A 26513-nucleotide genomic window follows, 5' to 3' on the forward strand; every position below is an offset into this window, starting at 1 on the left:
TTTTTTTAAGGAATTAACTGATAAAAATCTATTTGCAGAATCCCCTCTCCCGGCATGGAGGGGATTTTCGGGCGATTTTTGTGTTATATTTTGATCAAGCGAGCGTAATTTTCAAGGTTCGAGAGGCAATTAATCGGTCCAATCGTGATAACGAATTGAAAAATCTATTGATCAGGTGCAAAGTCGGCCTGCATGTTGGCAGAAATCGATCGAAATTCCGTGACTTTTGATTGAATTTATTCAAATTTATTGTCCGGGGCAGAATTAGACCTAATCATGCATAGAACCGATTTTTTGAGTCGATTGGGTTCGGCGATTGCTGGAAAACTGTTACGCAACGACCGGTAAACAAGCGTTCTATTATTTTTAGAATTTATTTCTGAACCTATCAACGGCCGGTGAAAATTTACTATTAGTTATATAACAATATTTTTCGGCTTCATTCAAATGAAAACACTGTCTTTACAAGCCAGCTGGCATAGCTTCCGAACGAATCATTTTTAGTTCGGTTACTATAGGCGGAAAATCGAGCGAAATGATTCATTTGCGATAAAATCTCACTTGTTGTAAAATCGAATGCAATAAAACGTCTAGAACAGTTTATCAATAATTATGAGCCTATTGTTGGCCTTTATTAATAACAACTCCAATTGCTCCGATTAAGTCGGAGTCATCTCGAATCGACAACAATTTCATTAAGGAACGTTCGCAGTATTCAAACGTAAACGCTTTAAACCCACATTTATTTTGCATGTGATTGACAAAAAGCAGTTTAGCCGTGTTTATGTTAATATTTAACGACGGACGTCTGGATTGCGTAACATCGCATCGACTCTGACTTTTTCAAGGATCCTGTATTCCGACGGAATATGGGTTAGACAGGGGTGGCTCTAGAGATCAGCTGTTCATCCCCACGTTTATCGATTTTCCTGCACAGGCACCGTCCTTGTCCTTTCCTAAATACTTTATGTCCCTTTGTAATTTGTTCCATAACTAAACTGGTATTTCGTGACATTGTTACCCAGATCAATAGACACAATCCACAGTGAAAAGGCTTCCACATACAATTTGAAAGCTTGCGACGTCTGATGGCTTATTTTTCTCCCGATTCTCGGAGATGTTTGCGTGTTTACAAATATTTGGGTAATAACTGGAGTCATACAAATGATGCAGTTCATACGCCAAAATACGTAAATATTGGAAAGATGTTCAGAGGACAGGCGCAACCTATTTTTCAATTGCCTTGCAAGATAAACGCAATTTTTAGATCATTTATTTTGATATAACTGCGATTACGCAAACACTGTACAAACTGTACAAACTCGTTTGTTAATAAAGGTTTAACGGCATAAAAAAGTTTAAATTTTTTTCAAAAATGTGACAAAAAATTGGAGTTTTTATTAAAAAAAATCAACTTTGTTGGGTATTTTTGAAAAAAAACCTTGTATACAATTTGAAAATTTTTTAAAAATGTGCCTTATTGTAGGACCTATTGTTTAAAAAAAATTAAATTGATAGCTTGCATAGAAAAAAACTTATGGGAGTTTGCAAGCATAATTGAGTCACCCTGTATTATAGAACAAAAATCTTAAAATTAGCTACTTGATTGCATTTTTTTATTTTTTTACCTTAATAAATGCCATAGTAAGTACCTTTTTAACAGTGTTGTGTGCCTTTATAAAAAAAAAATTCTCCTATAATAATAACTAGGAGATTTTAGAAATGTAATTCAAATTTATTCTTTCTTCTAAGAATTTTTGTTTGTGTGCGACGAAGATTTGGTTCGATAAGTGCCAAACAAACATAAAACATTGAACAAAACAAAACTGAAACTAACTGAAAACAACTTAGTTGGTTTGAATCCTGAAGAAAGCCCCTCTCCACCTCTCCATTGCGCCAAATAAAAAACGTTTGTTTCGGTAATATTTTATTAGTATAATAATTTAGTAGTGATGATGAAACAAGTGTTAGTTATTTTACTTTTTTAGTTCGTTGTACCTTTGGGGCCCAAACTGGCGCTGCTGTTGGCTTTTCTCAGCGCTTATAAAATCGTTAACGTTCCTAGCCGCCGGTTTGGGCGGCGGTGGCACCGAATCAACAACCGAGTCTTCATCTTCCTCTTCGCTTTCTTCCTCCTCGTACTCAATGTCTTCGAACGCCTCGGTTCGCAGCGGGTGCGGGGACGGCGACCGCGGGGGCTTGGCGGGGGGGTCCAGTTTTGGCGGCAACGGGGCTTTGGGCGGTACGGGCTTGGGGGCCGCCTGGGGCGGCTTGGGGGGCTCTGCCCGCGCGGGCGGCGGGGGCGGCTTTGACGCGGGGGAGAGCTTTTGTGACACTTTGTCCAGGATTACTTCTCTTAAAATGAAAAAAAAAAACAAACAAAAAAATGAACAAATAAGAAAACTAAAACAATTCAAAATTCAGCCTAATTGTGTAACAAAATTTGGCAAAGCGGTGTTCTGGCAGCTTATTCCGGTGCCCTTGACCAACCTTGCATTAGCGAATAAAACTGTTTATTTGAAAATCGAAATTTGCGTAATTGGACGGTTCGATTTAGCGCTTTTGTTGGAATCTGTTTTGCTGGGGTGAGGTTAACGTCTCTCGTTTTTGAAATGTGGAGTGCATTCGGTGTTTATGGAGTGGTTAAATATAGAAAAAGCCTCAGAACAGCTGTTTGACAAGGATAATTTACTAAGGGCGGGAGTAGAAAGAAAATAAACGTAGCCTGGGAAAACTAAAATAGTTCTGTGATAGAAATACAAACCTGTACTTTGTGAAGGTTTGGTTTAATAATTAGTTGTATTGACTTTAGGAGTTAACAAGCGTCTGACTTGAGCGCGCAATATTTATTCAACGTTATTCAATTTTCTTATATTAACCGCTGATGACATTGACCAGATTCATAAAACGAGAGTAGAAGAACAATAATGCAACCACCAAATTGCCGATTGGTTTCAAGTGTGGAAAAAAACACTTAAAAAACATTTCAAACTGCAACAAATAATCTGTGTGCAGATAAGCACGTAGCCAACAATTCCGTTATTGTCAATACTGAGATAAAAATTTGTATTTGCAATTTGTTACCTTTCGATAACTAGCTGTATCTATTAGCTCACTGCACACGATTTGAGTTTTGCGCAAAATTAAGATTTAAACCAGCGATAATTTAATTGGCCCATTTAACAGCTTACGTTCCATTTAGTCTCGACACTATCAATTAGATTTTACGGCAATTTTCAGCCCTAGTTCTAATAACTGCGTCAGTAAACGGCCAGAAGTTCGGCCAAGAGTAATTTATTTTGTATTTCACGCTAATATATTTTAATTATTGTGTCTTGCTAATTATTTCTTTTGTTCCCACTACAATAACCTCATGCTTATGTGACCATAAAAATGAAATTTATGCTTCATTAGCGTGATGATTTTTTCACTGTTGAAAATGCAGTTGCAAGGTTTCTACGAAACCTTGGAGAAATCTATTCGTTATGCCCATTTATGCAATTGTTAAAAAAAAAATAAGAACAACAGTGAACAAACCTTGTTAATGATAATCTAGAAAAATTCTAGAAAAAGATTAGGGCCTCTTACATAATCATTTATTCCATTTATCAAAATTTAAATGTTGTTATCACCTTCCATGAAACACTCGATGAATTTTTCCGAGTCTATCAAACAATTCCGGTCAAAATCTTGTTCATTTAGACTTGAAAACAGGTGAATTTAAGTATTTTGCTATTTCTGCTCAAGTCATAGTCACGAGAATAAAGCTTTATTAATAGTTTCAGGAAAACAAAGGCTAACACAACAATATTGTATTGTGTCACCTTTTTATAAAATTTTTGAAATTATTTTTCCGCAACAGCTAAGTCAAAAAGCGGTAAAATCAGTTAAAAGATTAATAAAAGTTGTAATAATTAATCGGCTCTCCAAATAGTGACGCACACTCGATTAAAAAGTGTCAAAAGAGATAAAAATCATATGATTTCGATTATTGTTGTACCCTCCTAGTTACTAGTAATTATTACTGTTATAGTAATCATCAAATTAAATAAAAACTATGATGCATACATATTTCCTTTAATTCATAAGCAAATAATCTGTGAAATTTAATAGGTGCAGGTAGAACCAAATATCGAATATCTTTACAAACATTTAATCAGAAATTGATTAAATTTCTAAATACGGTTTACAGAAAACTAGGCGAAATTTCCACAAATGTTGATGACCTGCGGGAAATTGATAATTGTGATAATTCCGCAAGTGACAACAGTCAAGATGTGCGAAAATTCGGGAACACCTTGATAACCGATTGCAGATTAATTCACGTAATCTATCACTCTCATAATGGAGATAAATATGTATTTAGTTTTAATCTGACGCACATTCGGCGTCCAATTTCCGGTCAATTGAAACTATTTTAGTATTTCAGGTTGAGCACAAGCCTCGATTATTTTCAGCGGGCAAAGTGGAGCTCACTTTAACTAACAACAATCCTTTATTTGTCACATTTGTAGTAATAAAACTTTCCGTATGGGAAGTTACGCAATTCGAGCAGCAGACTTGGCTCAAAGCGTATTTTTCCACATTTTGAACGTTTCAAGAATGTGGCCGACTTAACGCCCTTGATTATTTTTAGCAAATATACACGTTTGTCAAAACTCAAAACACTTGAATTTTTTTTATTTAATTCCAAGTCTAGTTCAAATGATGGGCCGATAACGGGGCAGCTTTCCAACAAGCGAAAAAATATTTTCGTGGCCCGGGGTAGGGGGCAAGTAAATTCGAACAGCCTCAGCGTGAAATATCAGTGCTTATTTCTCGTTAATTTTGGTAGTAAATAAATTGTGATTTTCTTTCGTGGCGTCTCGACTAGATATCAAGTTGGCCCCCTACATACTTATTGTTACGCCCACAGCCGTCTGAAGCAATTAATTCCAATAAAATTTAATTGTTGCGGATTCTGAGGCATCTGTGTAAGGCGGCAAATTTAAACGTATCTATAAATACAAAACTAAAACCGTCATGTAAAAAGTGAAAGAGTTAAAATTGCGTCTAGTGAGAGATAAACACGTAAGGAATGTGGAGCTAGGAGGATTTTATTTGTTCTTGATAGTATTCCAGAATACATTTGTTGCTACGAAAGCGCCGGTTGCATACAAAAATATCCGAGCGTCCGTGGCCCTGGAATATTGGGAGTATTTTCAGAAAAACACGTGGTGGCTTCCCCTCCCGCAGCCAGACTTTGCAATAGCGCCCAGTTTACAATTAATAACAATTCATCATTAAACTTTATCGGAAAAATTGCACTAGCGGCCCTATTTTCGGCTCATTATTCTGCCATCTAGACGCGCCTAGTCGAAGCAAATTCCTGAAAACCGGCCTGATGCCATAAATAAAGCTGGGTTTGGGCCAATTGAGTGAAGTTGGAATGATAGACCCAAAATGCCGCCGGTAGGTAGAATTAATCCCCCGTTTTAAAAAACATGCACCCTTACCTGTATTCCTTCCACGACAGTATGGAGTACCAAAGGGTGAACATTTTCGCGCAGTTCGCTTGGTGTGTTTGGTGTAAAAAATTAGCACGTGAAGCAGTCACGGCCTGGTTGGATACGTCGCCTTAACTGACTTATTTTTCGTTGCTGTGCTGCTCCAAATTTGACTTTATTCTGAAATAATCGAAATGAAAAATATTTTTTCAGCAGCGGTTCGATCGATGCTTCAATCAAGCGTGAAATTTATTGTATTGGGCGAATTAAACGATGTTATGTAATGTTACATATCATTCGTACAAAGAAAATAAACAAATTTAAGAAGCTACATGTTTATTATAAACATCTCACAGTGGCACCTACGTGGGGCAACTATCTAATAAGTGCTTACGTACTTACTATAGCGTTTTTCGGGCCGAAATTGTCACTGAATGACTTTAAAACACTGCTTTTAGTCGAAATTGTTTCATTTAATTTATTTTATTTGTTTTATTGAGGTTTTTGATGAAAGTATGTCAGTGGGCACAACGCAAGTTACCCTTCCTTAGTCCTTTTCAGTTATTGGCTGCGACGATCTTTCAGGAAAGCTTTCAGGAGCGCGGAATTTGAAATTATGCAACACGCCAGGCAGCGGCTCAAAAAGAGTCATCCACACGATGTTTCAGCAGACCATCAAGCACACTAATCTGTTGCTTCAGATTTTTTGCTATTGTTAAGTAATTAATTGTTGGACGCTGATTTCAAAACTCCAAACAGATTTTTTCTATCAATCCTAGTTTTCGAGATATTAGCATTTTTTAGAAAAATCGCCCAACTTGCTCGAAAATGACCAAAAATTTTCTTTTCTAAGCGTTTATTCAGCAGAAAATCAATGATTGCGCAAAATTTTTAAAAAAGAAGCCAACAAATCACAAGATTATGGCAAAAATGATATTATTTTTGCAAGTTCTGATGATTTAAACACGTTTTAGACCAAAAATCGTTATAGGTAACTGACATTAGCACTTTCTGTACATTTTATTGTTGTAAAATTATTTCCAAAAATAATATTTTTCCTTGCGTAATAAAATTTTATTTATTTATAACAAATTGGTCGTAAAATCTGCCGAAAATTACAGACGACCAACTGTTACTTCTTTTATTACTTTTTTAAACATTCCATTTCTCTTTATGGTATCGGGATGGGTTATGGATGGAGGAAATGAAACAAATTTTAAGTATATCCATTTTATTACAGTACTTACAACTTCTGACACTTCCAGTTAGGTGAGTTATAAAACTATTCTTTAATAAAATTTCCGCTAACTTTGGGAAGAAAATATATTATTGCACATGAAATTTTTACAAATAGTTCTGATTGTGTCTTATTAGTTTAACTATTTCGCATATTAACTTTACACTACCTACATCTTATTAGTTAACATGTGAGATTATGTCGAAGGAAGTATAAAAACAACAAACACGAAATTTACAAACATATATACAAAACTAAAATGCATTTGTACTTTTCTAAAATTAAGACCATAAATAACAACAACATATCAAAAAATCACAATTGATTTCCGACTTTTAGAAAAATATTTGAAACTAAAAGTTTATCGAGAGCCTATTGATATGCATCACAGATTCTAAAATACTTAAGTCATTTTATTTACAAACTTAAAGGGACTGTTACAACTTTGTATGTTTGACGGTGTCTGTCCAATAGTTCTGGATGGTCATGGCCTCTAGACTATTGAGAAACGAGTCGTTGTCCAGGCTGTACATTTCTTCCGAATTATCCTGTAAGGGAAATTGGACACATTTCCTTTAATAGGGTGCAGTTAAAACGGCTGATTATCACAAAAATAAAAATAAGAAGCAGGAAACGTGCGCAACAAAGGAAAAAATAGTAACTGCTTACTCTTACTGAAGCATCATCGATGTATCCACTTGAATCCGGATTGCTGCAGCGATCGTTAAGTACTTGAGGTCGGTTGAACCCCCTATTGCGGTAGAGGAAGTAGCTAACCCCGCAAATAATCCCGACAATAACAACACAACCTAGCGTAATCCCCGTGATCCCAGCTGCTGATAGGTTCCCAGTGGCAGCGTCCTCATCCCTTTCGATGATTTTCTCCGAGGTTAGCAGAAGACTTTGGTTGTAATTTGTATCGTTAATGTAATTGAAACTATCAGTATGATTTATTGCGCTAAAACTTGAATTAATTAGCATTTGGTTATCAGTAACATTCAAACTGATATCAGCAGTTGTATTCTGATTTATCACAGTCGTTTCTTTGCTTGGAAAATAAAACTTATTGGTTGCGTTCTGCCTAGTCATGTTGGAATACATGAAGTCGAGCTTCTTTAAGGAAGAAGGCTTCTGGCTTTTTGATGCTGAAATGTTCGCCTGCATTGAAGAATTACTGGAAGGATTGTTGTTGTTGATGGGCGGAGTTGAATTTGAAATTCCGATCGCCTTGCCAGTGCGGCGTTGAACCAAATCTGTGACGCTGGGATTTGCGATTGTGACTGAGGGGGTGATGGAATGTGTTAAAGCGATTTCCTCAGACACACCAACTGCAAGCACAAATAATGACCTCACTCACACCTAATTAATTCATTTAGTGTGATGACCTAATCAGGCAGTGGCGGAAATTGTTGTTGGGCACATAAAACGTAATCTTTTTTTTTAAACTGCCTAGACTTCTGCAAGTTCTGAGGATCTAAACAAGTTTTTAGATCAAAAAAACAAGTTTTTTGCTTGTTTTTATTAAACTAGAACGAAAAAAGCACGAAATATGGTCGAAAATGACCAAAAATTTATCTTTTCTAAGCGTTTATTAAGCAAAAACTCAATTATTGCACAAAATTTCTTCAAAAGTAAGCCAATAAATTACAGAATTATATCAAAAATGACATTATTTTTGCAAGTTCTGATGATCTAAACACGTTTTTACACCAAAAAATCAAGTTTTCTCTCTGTTTTAATTAAACTAGAACGAAAAAATCACCAAATTTGGTCGAAAATAACCAAAAATTTACCTTTTCTACGTGTTTATTCAGCTAAAACTTAATTATTGGGCAAAATTTCTTAAAAAGTAAGCCAATAAATCACAGAATTATAGCAAAAATGACAATATTTTTGCAGGTTCTGAAAATTTAAACACGTTTTTAGACCAAAAATCAAAGTTTTTTTTCTGTTATTATTAAACTAGAACGAAAAAACCACCAAATTTGGTCAAAAATGACCAAAAATTTATCTTCTGTAAGCGTTTATTAAGCAAAAACTCAATTATTGCGCAAGATTTCTTAAAAAGTAAGCCAATAAATTACAGAATTATATCATAAATGACATTATTTTTCCAAGTTCTGAGGATCTAAACACGTTTTTAAACCAAAAAATCAAGTTTTTCCCCCTGTTTTAATTAAACTAGAACGAAAAAACCACCAAATTTGGTCGAAAATGACCAAAAATTTACCTTTTCGACGTGTTAATTCAGCTAAAACTCAATTATTGCGTAAAATTTCTTAAAAAGTAAGCCAATAAATAACAGAATTATGTCAAAAATGACATTATTTTTGCATGTTCTAAAAATTTAAACACGTTTTTAGACCAAAAATCAAAGTGTTTTTTCTGTTATTATTAAACTAGAACGAAAAAAAACACCAAATTTGGTCAAAAATGACCAAAAATTTACATTTCCCAAACGTTTATTTAACAAAAACTCAACTATTGCGCCAAACTTCTTCAAAAATAAGCCAATAAATTACAGAATTATATATAAAAACATTATTTTTGCACGTTCTGAAAACTTAATACACGTTTTTAGACCAAAAAAAAAAAGTTTTTTCCAGTTTTTATTAAACTAGAACAAAAAAATTAACAAATTTGATCGAAAATGACCAAAAATTTACCTTTATCAAGCGTCTATTCCGCAAAAACTCAACTATTGCGCCCAATTTCTTAAAAAGTGAGCCAATAAATCACAGAATTATGTCAAAAAATGACATTATTTTTGCAAGTTCTGATGATCTAAATACGTTTTTAGACCAAAAAATCAAGTTTTCCCTCTGTTTTAATTAAACTAGAACGAAAAAATCACCAAATTTGGTCGAAAATAACCAAAAATTTACCTTTTCTACGTGTTTATTCAGCTAAAACTCAATTATTGGGCAAAATTTCTTAAAAAGTAAGCCAATAAATCACAGAATTATGGCAAAAATGACATTATTTTTGCAGGTTCTGAAAATTTAAACACGTTTTTAGACCAAAAATCAAAGTTTTTTTTTGTTATTATTAAACTAGAACGAAAAAACCACCAAATTTGATCAAAAATGACCAAAAATTTATCTTCTCTAAGCGTTTATTAAGCAAAAACTCAATTATTGCGCAAGATTTCTTAAAAAGTAAGCCAATAAATTACAGAATTATATCATAAATGACATTATTTTTCCAAGTTCTGAGGATCTAAACACGTTTTTAAACCAAAAAATCAAGTTTTTCCCCCTGTTTTAATTAAACTAGAACGAAAAAACCACCAGATTTGGTCGAAAATGACCAAAAATTTACCTTTTCGACGTGTTAATTCAGCTAAAACTCAATTATTGCGTAAAATTTCTTAAAAAGTAAGCCAATAAATAACAGAATTATGTTAAAAATGACATTATTTTTGCATGTTCTAAAAATTTAAACACGTTTTTAGACCAAAAATCAAAGTGTTTTTTCTGTTATTATTAAACTAGAACGAAAAAAAACACCAAATTTGGTCAAAAATGACCAAAAATTTACATTTCCCAAACGTTTATTTAACAAAAACTCAACTATTGCGCCAAACTTCTTCAAAAATAAGCCAATAAATTACAGAATTATATAAAAAAACATTATTTTTGCACGTTCTGAAAACTTAATACACGTTTTTAGACCAAAAATCAAGTTTTTTCCAGTTTTTATTAAACTAGAACAAAAAAATTAACAAATTTGGTCGAAAATGACCAAAAATTTACATTTATCAAGCGTCTATTCCGCAAAAACTCAACTATTGCGCCCAATTTCTTAAAAAGTGAGCCAATAAATCACAGAACTATGTCAAAAATGACATTATTTTTGCAAGTTCTAAAGTTTTACACACGTTTTTTGACCAAAAATCTAGATTTTTTTCACAGTTTTTATCAAACTAGAACAAAAAAATCACCAAATTTGGTCGAAAATGACCAACAATCTACCTCTTCCAAGCGATTATTCAGCAAAAACTCAACTATTGCACCCAATTTCTTAAAAAATAAGCCAATAAATCACAGCATTATGTCAAAAATGACATTATTTTTGCAAGTTTAAACACGTTTTTAAACCAAAAATCAAGTTTTTTCTTGTTTTTATTAGACTAGAACGAAAAAAAAAACAAATTTGGTGAAAATAGTAAAGAATTTAATTTGCTGTTTTGAAGTGGTTAAGGGCCAGCGTTTTTAGGTGGGCACGGCCCACCCCTAGTTCCGCCACTGTAATCAGATGATTCATACACAATTTGAAGACTCACCAAATATCCGAAAGGTGATCCAAAACCAATGCATCCACCAATACGACAATGTCATGACTTGATCCGCATTAGAAACTGAAAATTGCACAATTAAACCAATTAGAGACACACAATTGTTTTGCAATCATTAGAAAAGAATTTCCCGATTGCCTAAACACCGCCACTGCCTCGCAAAATGACTAAAAGATTTGTTTAACAAAGGAAAACATACCTGTTATTCGATACACCTGTCAAACATTTGATAACGAAATTTTTTGATAAAACTTCTCGTTGTTGTGGTTCTCCGCTGTCATTGATCACTCCTGCCAACAAATAGTGCAAACCCCCGGACTGACAATCGCCAAAAGCCAAATTCCACCAAACTGCCCGCCACAACCATAAGCCTAATCAAATTTTAATTGGGGCAAACGCTGCTTCCTGTTCTAATCTCCAGAAAGGCGCAACAATAGCAATTATCAGCATTTATCATCGACTAGCAACCAGACTTGTCGCGTTCCCGCTAGCCCGAACCGCCGCTGGTTAGAAGTGCAGTTGGCGAAACGTCCTCATTAGCGGCAAAGAAAGCGAATTTTAATGACCAGCTCAGTCTTTGGGGCCAGTTTGAGGTCAACCGCGCGCGCCTTGGTCGCGTTCCAACAATGGTTGGTGGATTTTCCCAGTTCGGCCTTTTTGCGGTTCTGTACGCCACTGATTAAAAAGGGTCCAATGACGTGTGTCATCCGCTGATGTTGATGTTGACGGTGGCATGGCTGTGGGGTTCCTCGACAGTATAACCTCCTGCAGACGTAATGGTCTAACACAGAATACAGGTGAGTGGCGATTTGCGCGATAACAGTGGGTTTCTGTAGAGATTAGTGATATGCTTTTGGCGCAATTTTTTGATCAGTTTTAGGCTAAACGAAAGGCAAATTTTAGAAACTGTCGTCAAGGCTAATTCATTGTGTAACGTGTCCTGCATGGACAGGTACGTTTCCCCCAATTTTAAAATAATGGAAATTAACAGCGCCTGATCGTCCGTGCAACGTCACTCTTCCAAATCTCCAAATTACACAAAGGGGCGACCGGGAAGTTACGGGCCCCACAAATCGTTTATTTTAATTGATTTTTCGTGTTACCATACACTAATGATTAACAACACTAGTGGTCTTTTTTGTTTTCCTGAATTATTTGTTATTCATTGATCATAGTCAGTAAGAAGAGTTCTGAAGCTTCCGAATTTCCAAGTGACGATAATAATAACTTTCACCTGTTCAGATCAAAGCGGCTTGTACTTGTACTTGTTTGCCTAAACATGTCTGTGTGTATGTAAAAATTAAGGCGGTATATGGTTTGAGGTCATGGGAGCTGTAAAGTTGCAATAAATTTGTGTTTGGTATTTAAGTTTACCCTTTGATTGGAAAATTTAACTATTACTCCCAAATGTTTACATTTTATGGCCGTTATAAGATAATAATGCGCAATGGTTGTGTACATTTCTTGCACAAAACCGAAGATAAACCTAATGTGTTTTTTGTGTAAATCAATAGTATTGCCATCAGTTGGAAGAAATAATCTTTACAACGCTGGGATTTATGGTTGGGGTAGGAAGGGCAAAGATAAAACATCCGTTCAGTCTAAATTTGTCAAAACTAGTTGGAAAATCTCAGTTATTTTATTAGTGAGTTTGTGGAAGCAATATTTATTTGCGATTTGAGGTAAAATAATTTGTAAATGGCTTTGCATTTTGATTAGATAACTTGTCCAGCAGCGTTAAACAAAATAATTAAGTCATGTTCAATTGTAATAAGAATTAGTGAAAAAATTGTTTTCAGGTTTCTGGGAAACACTAGTAATTATAGTAGTCCTGGTAAACAATAATTATTTTCATTTTTTGTGGGTTCGCTTTTTTGAAGTTCAACAACTTGTAAAAATTATACTGATACAAAAAACAGTGCGAATAGTATTTTAAATAAAATGAAATAAGAATTGCTGTGTTTGTTTCTGTAGGACATTCAGGGCAGAAAGCGAAATTAAAACTTCCGGGTTAAACTAATTCGACATTAAGTTGCCATTTAAAATACATTGACAAATGTCAAGTTAATCTCGAATTAAAATGTGACTGCAATTAAAATGTCCTCTAAACCGACTCTTAAACTTATTTTGCATTAACTAAGTAGTGAATTAAATTTGCAAAAAAAACAATTTTTTGACCTCCTAAAGGGTCAAAACGTCGCAACGAATTTGATTTTTTATTTTTTCTTTGTTTTTTTTAATTAGTTTAATTTTTAGTTGTTAAATATTTCCAGTGAACCTTATTTGCAGTAATGGTGATTTCCATAAATGAATGACTAACGTGACTAACTTTTATTCTGGTTTTACCAATTTTTTTAATCGTTAAAAAAGTATCGATTAAGACGTCTTTACTTGAAATTTAAAATACAATTGGATTACTATATTTTTGTTTATGCAGTTTTGGATGAAATAAATTACGTATAAAGACGATCAAATTTTTAATGATAATTTTAGCAGTGATATTTTAGAAATAATAATTATTTGATTCAAAATATTTTTTATTTTGGGTCTTTAATGAAAATACTGCACCGACAACAATAAGAATTAACAGTTTTTGTAAATTATTTTGCGGCAAAAGTTAATTAAAACTGTTAATTGTCACGTATTTTATTTTGCAACAAAACGTTTTACTTTAAGAAACAGCACTCCCAGCATATACCAATGTTATTATGTTATTAATCTTCAAGTGAGAATTAAATCCAAATAAAATAAGAATTCGTGTTTTACCATATCAATTATAAAAGTATTATTTTACTTGTAAATATGTGAATAAAAAACGAAGGCAGTTTCTGGTGCTTTGCAGCCGCGACAAATTTTCCTGGAAGTACTTATTTGTGCGTGACGTCTGTGTTTGCATAAGGCATCCGACGAATAGTAATCGCTGTGTGAACCACAAGGAAATAATTTAAGGAATTTTCTAAATTTAGTGGTTATCCAGCTTCAATTTATTATTCATTATCAAAATGATTTTACAAACCGGCTGGATGTTGGAGTGGAACAAACCAGCATCGTGTTACTAAATTCAAGGATAATTCTTTTATCTCGTATTTATGATTAGTAATTTGTAGAAAATTAATTACGTACCATTGTTGGGCGCCTTGAAAGCTTACGAATAAATACTTTGGGAAGGTCATTGTGTCATAGAACGAAATTTTAGTACGACTTTGGATAATATTATTTATTATAAAAAATTACAATACTCATTTCACCGAATGCGTTAATTGCAGATAACACTAAGTTCTTTGTAGCTATAAAAATATAACTTTTGTGAGCATTTTCTAACAAATTATTTGGTTTCAGTTTTGACACCGTCATGTCGTCTGATGTGTTACCACATCGATTCTCCTACAGAACAAAAATAATTTTTTACAAGTAATTGGTAAGTATTTTATCAGTGGCTTGAGATTACTAATCCCCAAAATTTGATTTATTGGCTGTATATAACCCGAACGGCAGCTCCAATTTTTTGTTCGGTGCAAAATTATTGTTCTACTACATACAGTGCTTTAGGCGATTATGTTGCTTCCATGTAAGTAGCAAAAATTAAATGTAGTTTCATTGTCGGCTATTAATTTGGCTTGAAACAACGAAAAACATTATGAATGCATAAGTATAAAACTAGTTGTTCGTCTGCTGCTATTATCACAAATTAGTTTTTTGCAGTATCAACAACTGCATTATTTTAATGATGCAGGTACGACCTTCATTACAAAAACCAACAAATAAGTGAATCATTTCTTTTGCGTGTTATATAAAATATTAAAATTGTGGTTTTAACATTTAAACTTAGGGAAATCGTTGGGACCATGTGACCTGTTCGTGTCTAAAGATAATGCGGACTCGCACTAATGTTTTCTACACTTTTTCAAAACCATAAATTAGAGATAATGTCACAAACGTATGCGTCAATTAAGCCTTTTATTGTTTAATTTTATCAAACTTATTAGATTTTCCGGATTCTGCAAATTATTTAATCTCTGTTTAACGTGTTTTTAACCCGCTACAAATTCAGTTTGTTAATCTAGTTATCTAATTTATTATCTTGAAAAATTCGCGGTCATAGTCTCTTGTCTGATATCTCTAGACTAATTATCCGCAATAAAATTAAGCATAAATTATGATGGCCAATATATTTATTGCAAACTAATTTAAGTTCATTTGGAAATTGTTTTTTGGTCGTAAAAACGAAATTGACACGATTGTGATTAAAAACGTAACAAATTAACTAAAAAAATTATTTCATGGAAACGTAAAAACAAACATTTTTAATTCAGTACCAGGTCGTGGGACTTTAAAATTAATGATGTTATCAATGATTTTTTTAACTACAGTAAAACCTCTCTTAATGGACACCTCTCAACAGCGGACAATTAAAGATTTCTGGTAGGTGTCCGTTGTTGGGAGGTTTTACTGTATTTGTTTAGGTGCAGTTTTTTAACTGTGACCACTATTTTTGTGTGTTGCAGGCATGGGGGTGCCATGGCTCGCCCAAGTGCGGTTGCTGCACATGGCGATTTTAGTTCTAGCGACGGCGTCATGTCTACTGTACGTGGCATATATAACATCCCCCCAATTGACGACAACAGCTTCACCCCTACGTACGTTAGTATCATCCGAAATTCGCGCATTCCAAGGTAACACGACCCAGGCTGAAGTGGCGAAGAACATGACCGTGGCGCCGCCTTCCTCGAACAGCGGCGGCTCGTCTGAAGCGCCCCAATTGCCAGCAGTTCGCACGCTGACAAATGCGACAAACAGCAGTCAGCCCGACCTAACTCGGGGAGTCGCCGCTGAGATAATATACGAGGCCGGTCATGTGGACGTCAGTTCGCAGATCTGCCCCGAGTTAGGCAGAGATTTAAAGTTGTTGATTGCGATAACGTCGGCTCCCAGCCACGAAAGCGCCCGAATGGCGATTCGGGAGACTTGGGGCCACTTCGCGAGCAGAAAAGACGTAGCTATAGCATTTATGTTAGGGTCGATTTCGAACGAGACGGTCAACGCCAACATAGAGAAGGAGCAATACTTGTACGGTGATATAATTCGGGGGAAGTTCCGAGACACATATGACAATCTTACTCTTAAAACGATTTCGATGTTAGAATGGGTGGATAACTACTGTCCAAAAGCAGCTTTTGTACTTAAAACTGACGACGACATGTTTATTAACGTCTCCCGGCTGCTGGCTTTCATTGCAAAGCACAGTCCGGAGCAAAGGACGATCTATGGCCGCTTGGCCAAGAAGTGGAAACCGATCAGAAACAAAAAATCCAAGTACTACATCTCGCCTAATCAGTATAAACCGGCGGTCTTTCCCGACTTTACCACCGGGCCCGCGTATCTGCTGCCCGCGCGGCTGTCCAAAGAGCTGTACGTGGCGGCGCTTAATCACACCTACTTCAAGCTGGAGGATGTGTTCGTTACCGGAATCGTGGCCAACAGCTTGAAGATCAAGCGCGTGCACGCCCCGGAATTCCTAAACAAAAGAGTCTCTCTAACCCCGTGCAGCGTGCAGAAGGGCATCAGCATACACATGGTCAAAGGTGTGGAGCAGTACGACCTGTGGAAGAAGCTACACGACGTTGCCGCAAAGTGCAAGAAATAGTGCGTGATCGAGACAATTTTTTTTCAATTGTGTACATTTTCACAAACAGTATTTTACTTAAGTTAAATTATTGGTGAATCTCATCAACTGTACAATTCTCACATGAACATCACAGTTTATTTGTACTGTAATTAATTATCAATCAAAAAAATTTTAAAATTATATAAATAAATAAGTTGCATAATTAGAACTCATTTTTATATCCCCTGAATAAACATTATTATTATTGTAAATAAAGTTATCAAGTCGATTCGGTTCGTTCTTTCCTTCCTTCCTCCCTTGAAAAACAATAGAGTTGTAACCGCATTATATTTTATTATTAACGCTATACTAAATTACAAAACTGGTAAACAATAAGCTGCAATAACGCAAAAATTAATCAGATTAATGTACAGAACAATTGGGTGTATAAAGGAGAACCGATAAATTATTTATAAACGTGAGCAATTAGTTTACGACTCTTCATTTTGTGGCGGTTTGTAGACGAACGATTTGATCTCTTCCAAAACTAGTTCTTTCCACTTTTCAACCGAGTGGTTCATGTCTTCAATACTTTGATCGTAAGGCGCTGAGATGGGCTCGTCGTTGGGGTCGGCATAGGCCGCTAAGTACGGGTGTGCCAACGCCCTTTCCGCAGTGATCCTCTTATCGCTATCCAGCTCCAGCATAAGACTCAACAGATGGACGGCTTGGGGATTGGCGCCCAGAAAATACTGATTCAAGTCTTTCTTAGGTAACGGGCACAGCGACTTTATGTAACTCCTGGCCTGCAATACTTGTATGAGACAGTAACTGATAAACCCCGTCATATTTACACTCTCAGAGGTGATTTTTTGCATAAATTCGTCACTGGGCGTGCCCAGGATTTCCATAATTAAGTTGAGTTGATGGATGTCTAGAAGTGTTAAGGAAGCACTTTACTGAAATAATTACGCATCAACGTGACAAAGGATACGATCTGTTCCTGGGAATAACGTACGTCCGGTTAACAGTTCGGCCATGATGCAACCAACTGACCAGATATCAACTGTCTGGTTGTAGTGCATCCAGTTTAGCATTATCTCAGGCGCCCTGTACCACCGAGTTGCCACATATCCCGTCATTTCGGTCTCAGTTGGCCTGGCAAGGCCGAAATCCAAAATTTTCAACTCACAGTCTTCGTTTACGGCAATATTTGACGGCTTCAAGTCCTTGAACACTTGCAATAAATACTCGTAATTGTAACACTTAAACAGTATTAATAGAAATTATCTAACTTCATAAAAACACGACATTCATGTCTATTGATTTATCAGAGAAATCTTTCTTAAAGGACACTTCCTATAAGCGGACCCTTCTAACAAACACAATTTTGTGGCCCCGTTTTGCGCTTATGTATTTTTTTGGACTCTCCAATGAACGGACGCGGACGATGCGTGGAAACAGAATCTCTCCTTTACGCGGACACCATGTCATACACACGCGTTTTATTCATTAAATGGTTATTATTATGACAAAAAATTAGTGTTAAACTAATTCAAATTCGGACTGAAAATATTGATTCTCTTAAGCGGACACCTCGTCGGTGTCCGCTTATTGGAGATTTCACTGTTTATGTGTTCTGTTTATCTTACCCTATGTATTATCCCTGCCGAGTGTATGTATTTTAACCCGCGTAAGATCTGGTATACTAAAAATTGCACGTGATCATCGGTGAGTTTTTGGGTACGTATGATGTTGTTTAAATCGGCCCCCATTAAGTGCGTGACTAGATAGATCTAAAATGCAGATTTGGTTGGAGTGGCACTGGAGGACAGCCCCCTCACCTGGCTATTATCGTGTTGTGGGTAAAAAACATCCAATAAGCCTATGACATTTTCATGTCTCATGTGTTTGAGCAGTTTTAGTTCTCGGTACGTCCTTTTGGCATGAACTGCTGATTGAAAAGGCCGAGCTAACTTCTTTATGGCAACTTTTTTCTTATTACAGTAAGTGTCGACAGCTGAGCTGTGAACCGAAATAGGTTAAGGTGTGCGCTTTAAAAATCTAACCTCAAAAGGGGGTGTTATTTTTGAAAATTGGGTGAGAAACGAGTGCGAATGTGGTGAAACTGAGATGATTGAGCAATAGAAGTGGGTAGGTGTTAAAATTACGTACCAAACTTGGCCGTATGCTCCAGAACCCACCGCTGAGAGCATTTGGTACCTCACGGGTACTTCCCAGACGGTTTTGTTGACTTCCACTTTGTGAAAACCCGACATTTTCATTGGATTTTTGGAAAATCGTCAGATTTTCGGAACCTCACCAGCACCTTTTTTGACAGAGTAGAAATAGACGAACGCAGCAGAACAAAATCACAAGTTAGAAAGAGAGACAAGCCGACAGAGACAGTGACATGTTTACGTTTTCTTTAATTACATCAAAACAACAAAGCTAACTTTAAGTACAACCGATTTAAACGCAAACTTTGCTTCGCAACTGTGTTTTTTCCAATTTAATTTTAGATTTTCACGATTGGATCGAGTTTTACGCCTGGTTCAAGCCAACTTTTGCAAACTGATAATCGCACTGATTACATTTTTATACGAACGTGTCAGTTGCATCGCTACAGCACTACATTACAACTAATTTATTGCAGTCAAAGTTCACTTTTACTACTTGTAGTCAATTTTCTATTAAACAAAATTTTATTAAACATTAAAATGTTTTCTTGTCGTAACTGACAATAGAAATTACTTAGCTTGGTTAAAAAAAAACACAGAAACATCTATCGAATTTTTGACTTCGTCTTTCTCAATAATTAACCAATTATTTTATACAATTTCAAACTCGCTTCATTAAAGAACTTTGTTTAGTTTCCCTTCTCTAGTTACTGTTTATTTTTTTTAGTTTTTTGCAGTGTTACCACAGCTTTGTTAAATATTAATTAATTTCTTTGTTTGTTTTTGTTAATATTATATACGCGCTATCAGTCGTGACGTCACCTCCCCACTCTTATTACGGTAGGTCAGTTGCTCAAAGCTAAACAACCAGTCTTTTACATGTGGTGTAATACGTTTTTCGGTTTTTTGGTTGTGTTTGTGCGTTAATAACGTGTCAAATAGCTGCAGCGGGTGTAATTTGTGCCACTAGAGACTTTAATTTAATTTAGAAGTGACTTTTTGTGAAAATACGAACTTTATAAAAGAATACAGGGAACCACGTTGTCGGTGAGAAAGTGAGTAAGCTTTAATTATACTTTGAGAAACTATTATATTTATGCATTTTAGTGGCAGAAAAGCACATTGTTAAGTTTCACTTTATTGCGAAATTTTTTGGGGACGGTAATCGCTTTTTAGTTCGGGGAGAAAATGCTTTTACCAGCGGTCACGTCACCAAATTTAGGTTTGATGGCACAGTACAACCGATGAGAATTTCTGCAGAAGTTCTACCGAGCATGAAAAAGCTAAATTATACTGTGGAGGTTTGTATTTATTTAACTGTTAGACATTTCTTCTACAAAGTGTGTTTTAGATTTCATATGACCTAGAAGAAGGGGTTAAGACGGCACATTGTACCTGCCCAAGGGGCAACGTGGCTTGCCATCATATGGCTGCAGCATTATATTATGCTCATTATAATGTAAGTGCTACTGACATTGAGTGTCAGTGGAGTGCCCCATCAAAAACAACACCACAAACAGAAGTCATTAAGTTAGCTGATGTTTACAAGCCGAAATTATCAAACTATACGGCACTGTCTAGGTCCTCTACTGAGGACGAAATTATTCAGTTCCGTGCCGAAATAGGCGTCACGAATGTGGTGGGCTTCACTTGGCTCCTAAGACCAGAAGCAAGTGAAGAAGCCAGAAAAATTATTGCAGATATCGAAGAAATTCTACAAAGCTTAGAATACGTGCAGGCCATAGACAAACAAAAGTTTCTTTTGGAGAAGTGCAGAATAGATGAGGCACGCATTAAACTGGTTGAGGCGTGCACTCGGGGCCAACATGTTAACGAAAATTGGCATGTAGCAAGGAAACATCGTTTAACGGCCAGCAGGTTTGGCATGGTACTATCTGCTTGCAGTAGACGAAGATTCCCACCCTCTTTATTTAAAAATTTGGCGGAAGGCTATTCGCTTGACAGGGTTGCTGCTGTGCAGTGGGGTAAGACCCACGAGAAGACAGCGCTCAGAGAATTTGAAGAAGCGACGAATCTTAAAGTCCAAGAGACGGGATTTTGGTAGGTCGAAAATAATTAACACGTATAACTTAGATGAATAATGTAATATTACTTTTTTTTGTAGGTTGGAAGAATCAGGCTTTTTGGGAGCAAGTCCTGATGGATTAGTGGAAGAAGATGGGATTCTCGAAATTAAATGCCCATATAAATATAGGGACACTGACAGTTTGTCTGAAGCCCTGAAGGATAAAAAATATTTTTATTGGAGGGATGAAAATGAGGACATTAATCTTAACAGCAATCACAATTATTACCACCAAGTACAGGGGCAAATGCACATCACTGGTCGAAGTATCTGCTACTTTGTCGTGTGGACACCAAAGTGCACAGAGATATTTCAAATTGAAAAAGATCCGGGGTGGTCAGAAAATATCAATATTTTAAAAGAATTTTATCTTGACCAATATATTTCCTTTATTTCACAATAATAAACTGTATATAAATAGATGGTTTTTATTTTACATTATTTTAATCATCACAATCCTGAAACAATTCTGCTACCTCTTTAATTAATGGAAATTGGAGGTTTGTTAAAGCGGCAGTCGCTTTAAAAACAATATCTCCATAGTGGCACAAAGACTCTGGCAAAAAATTTAAAATATGATAACATTTTAATCGGCGTATTGCCCTTTCGACGTGTATTCTTGCACGTGCAATATTTTCGGTACACTTAACTTGCTCTGGTGTAAATTGGACATTTGATAAAAAAGGTGGAATATTCAAAGTGACCCCTGGTGGCAGAATATTTTGGATCAAAAATCCCTTATCGGCTAAAATCATATCTCCAGTTTTTAACATGTCGATTATTCCACAATTTAAAACAACTTTTTGATCAGAAGTTGATCCCACGTATAAATCACTTACAAATGTGATGACACCATTGGGTGCAACTCCAATTAGCCCTTTGAAAGTATTATGATGTTTGTAAGTACTATATGTTAATTTCTGTGTTGACATAGACTTACGTGATACCACAGTGAAAATTTCGGTACAATCTAGAACTGCTCTACAATTAGTAAAATTGCTAAAACATGTTGGCAAGCAAGATTTATTTTTTTCGCGCGAAGGCATTGTCGTCATAAACTGTTTATATAAAATTTCATATATTACATGGACAAATGTTAAAATAATATTAGAAACTGTGCTTTGGGCAACCCCAAAGCGTTGCGCCAAATCAAGTTGAGGGAAATTGAGTCGTAATTTTACTAGGGTTAAAAAGAGTTGGTCAATTCTAGTTAACTTTTGGACTGTCCATTTGTGGTAATATTTTATGTCCAACTTTTCGATTAAGTGAAACAATGCTTCGAAAATCTGGCTATTGGGAAGACCGGTATATAAAACAATGAGTTTGTCATTTCCTTGAACATTTTCATAGCAAAATCGTACTGTCAGATATTGTATTTTTGCTTTAAGTTCAGCATTTTCCTTTTTGAGAAAATACATTTCTGCTTCAAGAGCCGCATGTGACACCAAGGGTGCTTGCACACCCATAGATTCTAACGGAGCATCTTGAATTATATCTGCTGGTGCTGCAACTACGGCTGTAGACGTCGATGGCACTTCCTCTAAATTCATTGTCGATGGTACTGTTTCTTCCGGTATATCAACACTATTCAAATGATCAAATTGTAAATCAATTTAAAACTAGGATTCACTTTTTACCTTAATGATTCAGCGGAACTAGAACAAGAAGGGAGTCCTTGTTTTTTCATCTTTTTTTTTTCTGGAGATTCCACTTGAAAATAGGCTCTTTTTGCGATATTGTGCAAAAATAATTCAGGACCATTTTCCTTTCTTCCATCCCGAAAATGGCAGCTGCAAACGTAGGCTCCTGGTCCGGGTTCTACATCTCTTCTACATTTAACAATGAAACAAGCAATTAAAAATTAATATCAAAACATCTATTAAAAATTACCTCAACAATTTTTTCCATAGTGCTCGTTCTTTTCCCGACTTAGGAAAACTAAAAAAATGGCATTTATCGCGAGTACTATAGTGTTTGCAATCTGGAGCCCAACACATTCCCATAGTTGTGATGTAAAAACCTACTACACATGAACTATCAAAGTATCGCAACAAAATATTATTCACAAATCATACCTAATGATGTACCACAAAAATGAGATAATGTCTTGGAAAAACAGAATTTTAAAAATTCAAGAACACGAAGATATGGAGAACGATCGGAAAAAACACGATAACAAAAGACACTCACGAAAGAAGCACAGAACTCACAACCCGTACTACTTTCAACCATGTATGTGCCTGAACCCTCTACCCTCGTATACCTGCTATTCATCCCTCGTGATGGGGGAGGGGGACAGAAAACAACCCGTTTATTGGGGTTGCGCCGGTTGCACCCCATGAATTCGTCATTCAGAAGAAATCCAATGTCATTAGTGTGGCAAACCATTTTTCCCTCAGTTTTAAAAGGCCACATAATAATTTACATCAATATGATGTCCAAATTAAGAAAAACTGAATTTTGAAGTTTGAAAAAAGTTAGGTTAGAAAAGGATTTATGTGTTCAACTTACAGAAATATTAGCTCAGTTGCTAAAATCTTTAAGAAACGACATTGCATTTTTCATAGCTATCATTTCTCTGTAAAAGTAATGTTCCTACACTTCTAGCATTAAAGAAATACGAAAAACTTTTAAATGCCCATAAGAAAAGCATTGAAAATGGCGATTGTTTAGCTTTAAGGTGCTGACCTACCTCAAATGTCTACGTCACACTGATAGCGCGTATTATTAATATAATATTTTTGCTTGAAAAAAAAAATGATTGAAAGGGAGATTCGAACCTCGAATTTTTGAGTTCGTATTTGCTCGTAGTCTCGCAGCTAAATTAATTATTATTAATATTTGCACGCACTGTCTGATATTACATGTTTAATTAATTAATATTTAGCTTTTTTTAACAGAAATCTATTAGAAAAAATATTCCGATTTTCAGTGGAATGCAATAGAATTGCGTCTTTTTACGCTAGCTTGTTCGTAATCGGAGTTGTAATTTCTTAATGTAGAAAGTAAATATCTATTATTCATTAAATAAATAAATTTCCCTGTACTTTATCCCAGTGATACGTTAAAAAACAACGCATTGTTTATTTGAGCGGACGTTATTTAAGTCCAAATTAAACTATTTTTTTACAAAACAAATAAGACGATATCCGATACGGTCAATGAACAGCTGCTGAAAATTGATTTTTTTAAACTAATAAATAATAATTATTAATTAATAATAACTAGCTTTATGAACTTTTACACCTACGCCACTGGGAAATTGCGCAGCGACACCGTGTGCCGTGCCATTAAACCACGTTTTTGTCTCCGTTTGTTACATTGCAAGGTGTGTTTCAAACAAGGATAGCCGTAAAAATTGTCGTGCGCATGATCACCACAAGTGTCAACATGGCTAAAAATTAAAATATGGTGTCCTGTCAAAAACGATAATGGATTTGTAGATAAGATTAGAAATCGCTTTCAAGATCCGTTGTTTGCAGAACGAAGACAAATATTTTAGAAAAAATGTCCGGTTTTGACGATAATCCCTTCGGTGAGCCAACAATTGACAACCCTTTTGCGGTAAGTTCCAACTGTCAACCACCATGACAATATTAATCGTTAGATACATTTAAAATGTAACGACGTATGTTACGATTTTTCAGGATCCTTCGGTTCAACAGGTTGCCAGGAACACCAATGCCCAAATCAATGTCAATGATTACAACCCGTTTGATAATCAACCCCAAAACACAAGGCCTGTACGTCCTGTCTTGCACCAAAGGGGCGCTTTTTACAAACTATTTTTTCTAGATGGGGTACAACCAACCCAACACGACGCCTGCGATCATGCAGCCGACACAAGAACCACCTGCCTACACCAAAAGCGGCCAACAGATACACGAGCCCAAGCCGGCTCTCAACACGGAAGAGCTGCAAGTAGGTCCAAAATTTCAAGCAAATCATGCGTTTCTAAACTTGTTTTGTCCATAACTCGCATATTTTCCCAGCCAAATTGAGGGGGTTACTGGTGTCTGAATGAACTGAAATCTTGCATACTTACGTCATTTGCGAGAAAATGCAAATAGAAAGGGTTAAATGAGCGTGTTTTTATTTTTTGTGTTAATTAATGCTTGCTAGCATTATCTTAATTTATTTTTGATATTTATACGTACGGAAATTAATTTTATTGTAACAATATTGTGTTATCTTATGTCATGTCATGCCACTTTTAGTTTATTTAATCTGGAGGTTTAGCTCAACACAAAATTGGTTTTAGAGACGTCAGGAAGAGCTGGAGAGGAAGGAAGAAGAGTTAGCTCGACGGGAGGAAGAAATGCGGCAATCGTCGTATAATGTAAGACGTAACAATTGGCCGCCTCTTCCCGAACAGTGTTGCTTTCAACCGTGCTTCTACCAAGACATCCAAGTGGATATACCTTTAGAATTCCAAAAAATAGTGCGTTACTTGTACTATCTTTGGATATGTAAGTTACGTGTTTTGAATGACTTTGATAAGAATTGCGAATTTGTAGTTCACGGAATAATAATGTTGGTGAACGTCCTAGGCGGAATAGTATTGCTAGACTTTATGATTATCGGACTTGGAATTTTGTATATGGTGTTGTTTACCCCGTTTTCTTACTTGTGCTGGTTCCGACCGGCATATAAAGCATTCCGTTCCGACTCGTCGTTCAATTTCATGGTGTTCTTTTTCATATTCTTCTTTCAGTTTGTTGTTACACTTATACAAGCAATCGGAATTCCCGGTTCCGGGACTATGTGAGTGTTGCCGAAAATTTGACGTAGTTTTGTAAAATATGTTGTAGTGGGATCTTTACTGCCATTAAAACGTTCAATAACGAAGCCTGGAGCATAATCAAAGGAATTCTGGCGCTGATTATTGCAGCAGGGTTTGGGTGTGCAGCAGCTGCTGACTTGTTTTTGATCACGAAGGTGCGTCCAAATTTATTTTTGTTCCCATTATTATTATTTTTTGTTAGATTCATCGCATGTACAGGAGTACCGGAGCTAGTTTAGCCAAAGCTCAACAAGAATTCACGACTGAGTTTCTGCGTAATCAGCATGTGCGAAACGCTGCAAGTAACGTCGCTGCAGCGGCTGTGCAATCACAGTTTAGCCAAAACACAAATCCTAGATACTAAAGATTAGTCCAACTGTTGTACTCTTCGATCTTTCTCAGTATTTAGTCTTTTTTAATTGCGTTGATTGTTATTCAAATTAAAACACTTGTGAACGTGAATTAAACTGAAAATCACATGTCTATGGTTTTGTTATATAAATATGTATATTTCTCTGATGAAAATCTATGTCTGGAGAAGTCGGAATTGTTAGGTTGTATTGTAAATATATATTTTTGCATTAGTTTCCTAATGGTTTAAGAATCATTTGATAAACAAAACACAGCTTGTACTTAATCATAGGCTTTGTTACAATTAATCTTTTTTCATCACTGAATAATATCCTAGAGTAGTTGTCTGTGTTATTTATGTAATGATTATCCGGTACTTTGTATATTGATTTTATTAATCTGTTCATTCGTTCCAGTTTTCTTATTGTTTTGTAACATGTAAGATACACTAATATATTATAAAAAACCGTTTTTGCGTTTCATTGAGG

At 35.6% G+C, this 26513-nt stretch overlaps 6 protein-coding genes and 1 long non-coding RNA gene across 13 annotated transcripts; 4 read left to right on the forward strand and 3 right to left on the reverse strand.

The window, feature by feature from the left end:
- Nucleotides 1–4928: 4928 nt before the first annotated feature.
- Nucleotides 4929–5813, forward strand: LOC135267257 (uncharacterized). Its single transcript, XR_010335650.1, has 2 exons — nt 4929–5070; nt 5114–5813. It is a non-coding gene; the product is annotated as an uncharacterized LOC135267257 (long non-coding RNA).
- An 887-nt stretch (nt 5814–6700) lies between these two features.
- On the reverse strand, nt 6701–11455 carry LOC659832 (uncharacterized protein). 2 transcript variants are annotated; one of them, XM_015985487.2, is made up of 4 exons: nt 11220–11455; nt 11009–11083; nt 7399–8051; nt 6701–7271 (listed from the first exon to the last, which is right to left on the reverse strand). In XM_015985487.2, the coding sequence occupies exons 2-4, from the start codon at nt 11061–11063 to the stop codon at nt 7161–7163; spliced, it is 819 nt and encodes a 272-aa protein (XP_015840973.1). In that variant the 5' UTR covers nt 11064–11083; nt 11220–11455; the 3' UTR covers nt 6701–7160. The 2 variants fall into 2 exon arrangements, with proteins under 2 accessions (XP_015840973.1, XP_966596.1); XM_961503.4 differs by having other exon boundaries at nt 7393–8051; nt 11220–11379.
- Nucleotides 11456–11638: 183 nt separating this feature from the next.
- On the forward strand, nt 11639–16914 carry LOC659623 (beta-1,3-galactosyltransferase 5). Of its 3 annotated transcripts, none has more exons than XM_961230.4 (3): nt 11639–11817; nt 14360–14438; nt 15526–16914. In XM_961230.4, the coding sequence occupies exon 3, from the start codon at nt 15528–15530 to the stop codon at nt 16662–16664; it is 1137 nt and encodes a 378-aa protein (XP_966323.1). In that variant the 5' UTR covers nt 11639–11817; nt 14360–14438; nt 15526–15527; the 3' UTR covers nt 16665–16914. The 3 variants fall into 3 exon arrangements, with proteins under 3 accessions (XP_966323.1, XP_064215512.1, XP_015840937.1); XM_064359442.1 differs by lacking the exon at nt 11639–11817 and adding an exon at nt 11845–11972; XM_015985451.2 differs by lacking the exons at nt 11639–11817; nt 14360–14438 and adding an exon at nt 14464–14588.
- Nucleotides 16915–16959: 45 nt separating this feature from the next.
- Nucleotides 16960–19243, reverse strand: LOC660539 (mitogen-activated protein kinase p38b). Its single transcript, XM_008195216.3, has 6 exons — nt 18801–19243; nt 18470–18650; nt 18278–18421; nt 17620–17854; nt 17480–17559; nt 16960–17431 (listed from the first exon to the last, which is right to left on the reverse strand). The coding sequence occupies exons 1-6, from the start codon at nt 18908–18910 to the stop codon at nt 17117–17119; spliced, it is 1065 nt and encodes a 354-aa protein (XP_008193438.1). The 5' UTR covers nt 18911–19243; the 3' UTR covers nt 16960–17116.
- Nucleotides 19244–19595: 352 nt separating this feature from the next.
- Nucleotides 19596–21311, forward strand: LOC107397880 (uncharacterized). 3 transcript variants are annotated; one of them, XR_010335664.1, is made up of 5 exons: nt 19596–19860; nt 19913–20106; nt 20157–20444; nt 20506–20866; nt 20931–21311. XR_010335664.1 is itself a non-coding variant. In XM_064359441.1 (5 exons), the coding sequence occupies exons 3-5, from the start codon at nt 20050–20052 to the stop codon at nt 21292–21294; spliced, it is 1131 nt and encodes a 376-aa protein (XP_064215511.1). In that variant the 5' UTR covers nt 19596–19860; nt 19913–19929; nt 19982–20049; the 3' UTR covers nt 21295–21311. The 3 variants fall into 3 exon arrangements, 2 of the variants coding, with proteins under 2 accessions (XP_064215511.1, XP_064215510.1); XM_064359441.1 differs by having other exon boundaries at nt 19913–19929; nt 19982–20106; nt 20157–20866; XM_064359440.1 differs by having other exon boundaries at nt 20157–20866.
- LOC135267264 (uncharacterized) lies at nt 21256–23625 on the reverse strand. 2 transcript variants are annotated; one of them, XM_064359439.1, is made up of 6 exons: nt 23403–23625; nt 22967–23344; nt 22782–22914; nt 22529–22720; nt 21832–22475; nt 21256–21768 (listed from the first exon to the last, which is right to left on the reverse strand). In XM_064359439.1, the coding sequence occupies exons 2-6, from the start codon at nt 23304–23306 to the stop codon at nt 21335–21337; spliced, it is 1743 nt and encodes a 580-aa protein (XP_064215509.1). In that variant the 5' UTR covers nt 23307–23344; nt 23403–23625; the 3' UTR covers nt 21256–21334. The 2 variants fall into 2 exon arrangements, 1 of the variants encoding a protein (XP_064215509.1); XR_010335663.1 differs by having other exon boundaries at nt 21256–22475; nt 22782–22911.
- Nucleotides 23626–24244: 619 nt separating this feature from the next.
- On the forward strand, nt 24245–26493 carry Scamp (scamp). The gene is made up of 7 exons (XM_966813.5): nt 24245–24455; nt 24539–24634; nt 24687–24812; nt 25153–25360; nt 25409–25655; nt 25703–25829; nt 25877–26493. Exons 1-7 carry the CDS (start codon nt 24399–24401, stop codon nt 26036–26038), a joined length of 1023 nt encoding a protein of 340 aa, XP_971906.1. The 5' UTR covers nt 24245–24398; the 3' UTR covers nt 26039–26493.
- The last annotated feature ends 20 nt before the right edge of the window (nt 26494–26513 follow it).

Source organism: Tribolium castaneum, chromosome 10 (assembly GCF_031307605.1).
Source record: "Tribolium castaneum strain GA2 chromosome 10, icTriCast1.1, whole genome shotgun sequence".
Lineage (NCBI taxonomy): Eukaryota > Metazoa > Arthropoda > Insecta > Coleoptera > Tenebrionidae > Tribolium > Tribolium castaneum.

Excerpts from the sequence above, each read along its gene's own strand:
- LOC659832 (XM_961503.4), bottom strand. The coding sequence starts at position 11,063 with ATGACATTGTCGTATTGGTGGATGCATTGGTTTTGGATCACCTTTCGG. Across the intron at positions 8,052-11,008 it reads GATCACCTTTCGGATATTTG|TTGGTGTGTCTGAGGAAATC; the intron begins GTGAGTCTTCAA and ends TTGTGCTTGCAG. Across the intron at positions 7,272-7,392 it reads TCGATGATGCTTCAGTAAGA|GATAATTCGGAAGAAATGTA; the intron begins GTAAGCAGTTAC and ends TTTCCCTTACAG.
- LOC107397880 (XM_064359440.1), top strand. Across the intron at positions 20,107-20,156 it reads AGCTAAATTATACTGTGGAG|ATTTCATATGACCTAGAAGA; the intron begins GTTTGTATTTAT and ends AGTGTGTTTTAG. Across the intron at positions 20,867-20,930 it reads GTCCAAGAGACGGGATTTTG|GTTGGAAGAATCAGGCTTTT; the intron begins GTAGGTCGAAAA and ends TTTTTTTTGTAG.
- LOC660539 (XM_008195216.3), bottom strand. The coding sequence starts at position 18,910 with ATGAAAATGTCGGGTTTTCACAAAGTGGAAGTCAACAAAACCGTCTGG. Across the intron at positions 17,560-17,619 it reads GTTATTCCCAGGAACAGATC|ACATCCATCAACTCAACTTA; the intron begins GTATCCTTTGTC and ends TAACACTTCTAG. Across the intron at positions 17,432-17,479 it reads AAAAAATCACCTCTGAGAGT|GCCAGGAGTTACATAAAGTC; the intron begins GTAAATATGACG and ends CAAGTATTGCAG.
- LOC135267264 (XM_064359439.1), bottom strand. The coding sequence starts at position 23,306 with ATGTGGCCTTTTAAAACTGAGGGAAAAATGGTTTGCCACACTAATGAC. Across the intron at positions 22,915-22,966 it reads TTTTTGTGGTACATCATTAG|TAGGTTTTTACATCACAACT; the intron begins GTATGATTTGTG and ends GTTCATGTGTAG. Across the intron at positions 21,769-21,831 it reads AATTTTCACTGTGGTATCAC|GGCTAATTGGAGTTGCACCC; the intron begins GTAAGTCTATGT and ends ATACTTTCAAAG.
- Scamp (XM_966813.5), top strand. The coding sequence starts at position 24,399 with ATGTCCGGTTTTGACGATAATCCCTTCGGTGAGCCAACAATTGACAAC. Across the intron at positions 25,361-25,408 it reads CTTGTACTATCTTTGGATAT|TTCACGGAATAATAATGTTG; the intron begins GTAAGTTACGTG and ends GCGAATTTGTAG. Across the intron at positions 25,656-25,702 it reads ATTCCCGGTTCCGGGACTAT|TGGGATCTTTACTGCCATTA; the intron begins GTGAGTGTTGCC and ends AATATGTTGTAG.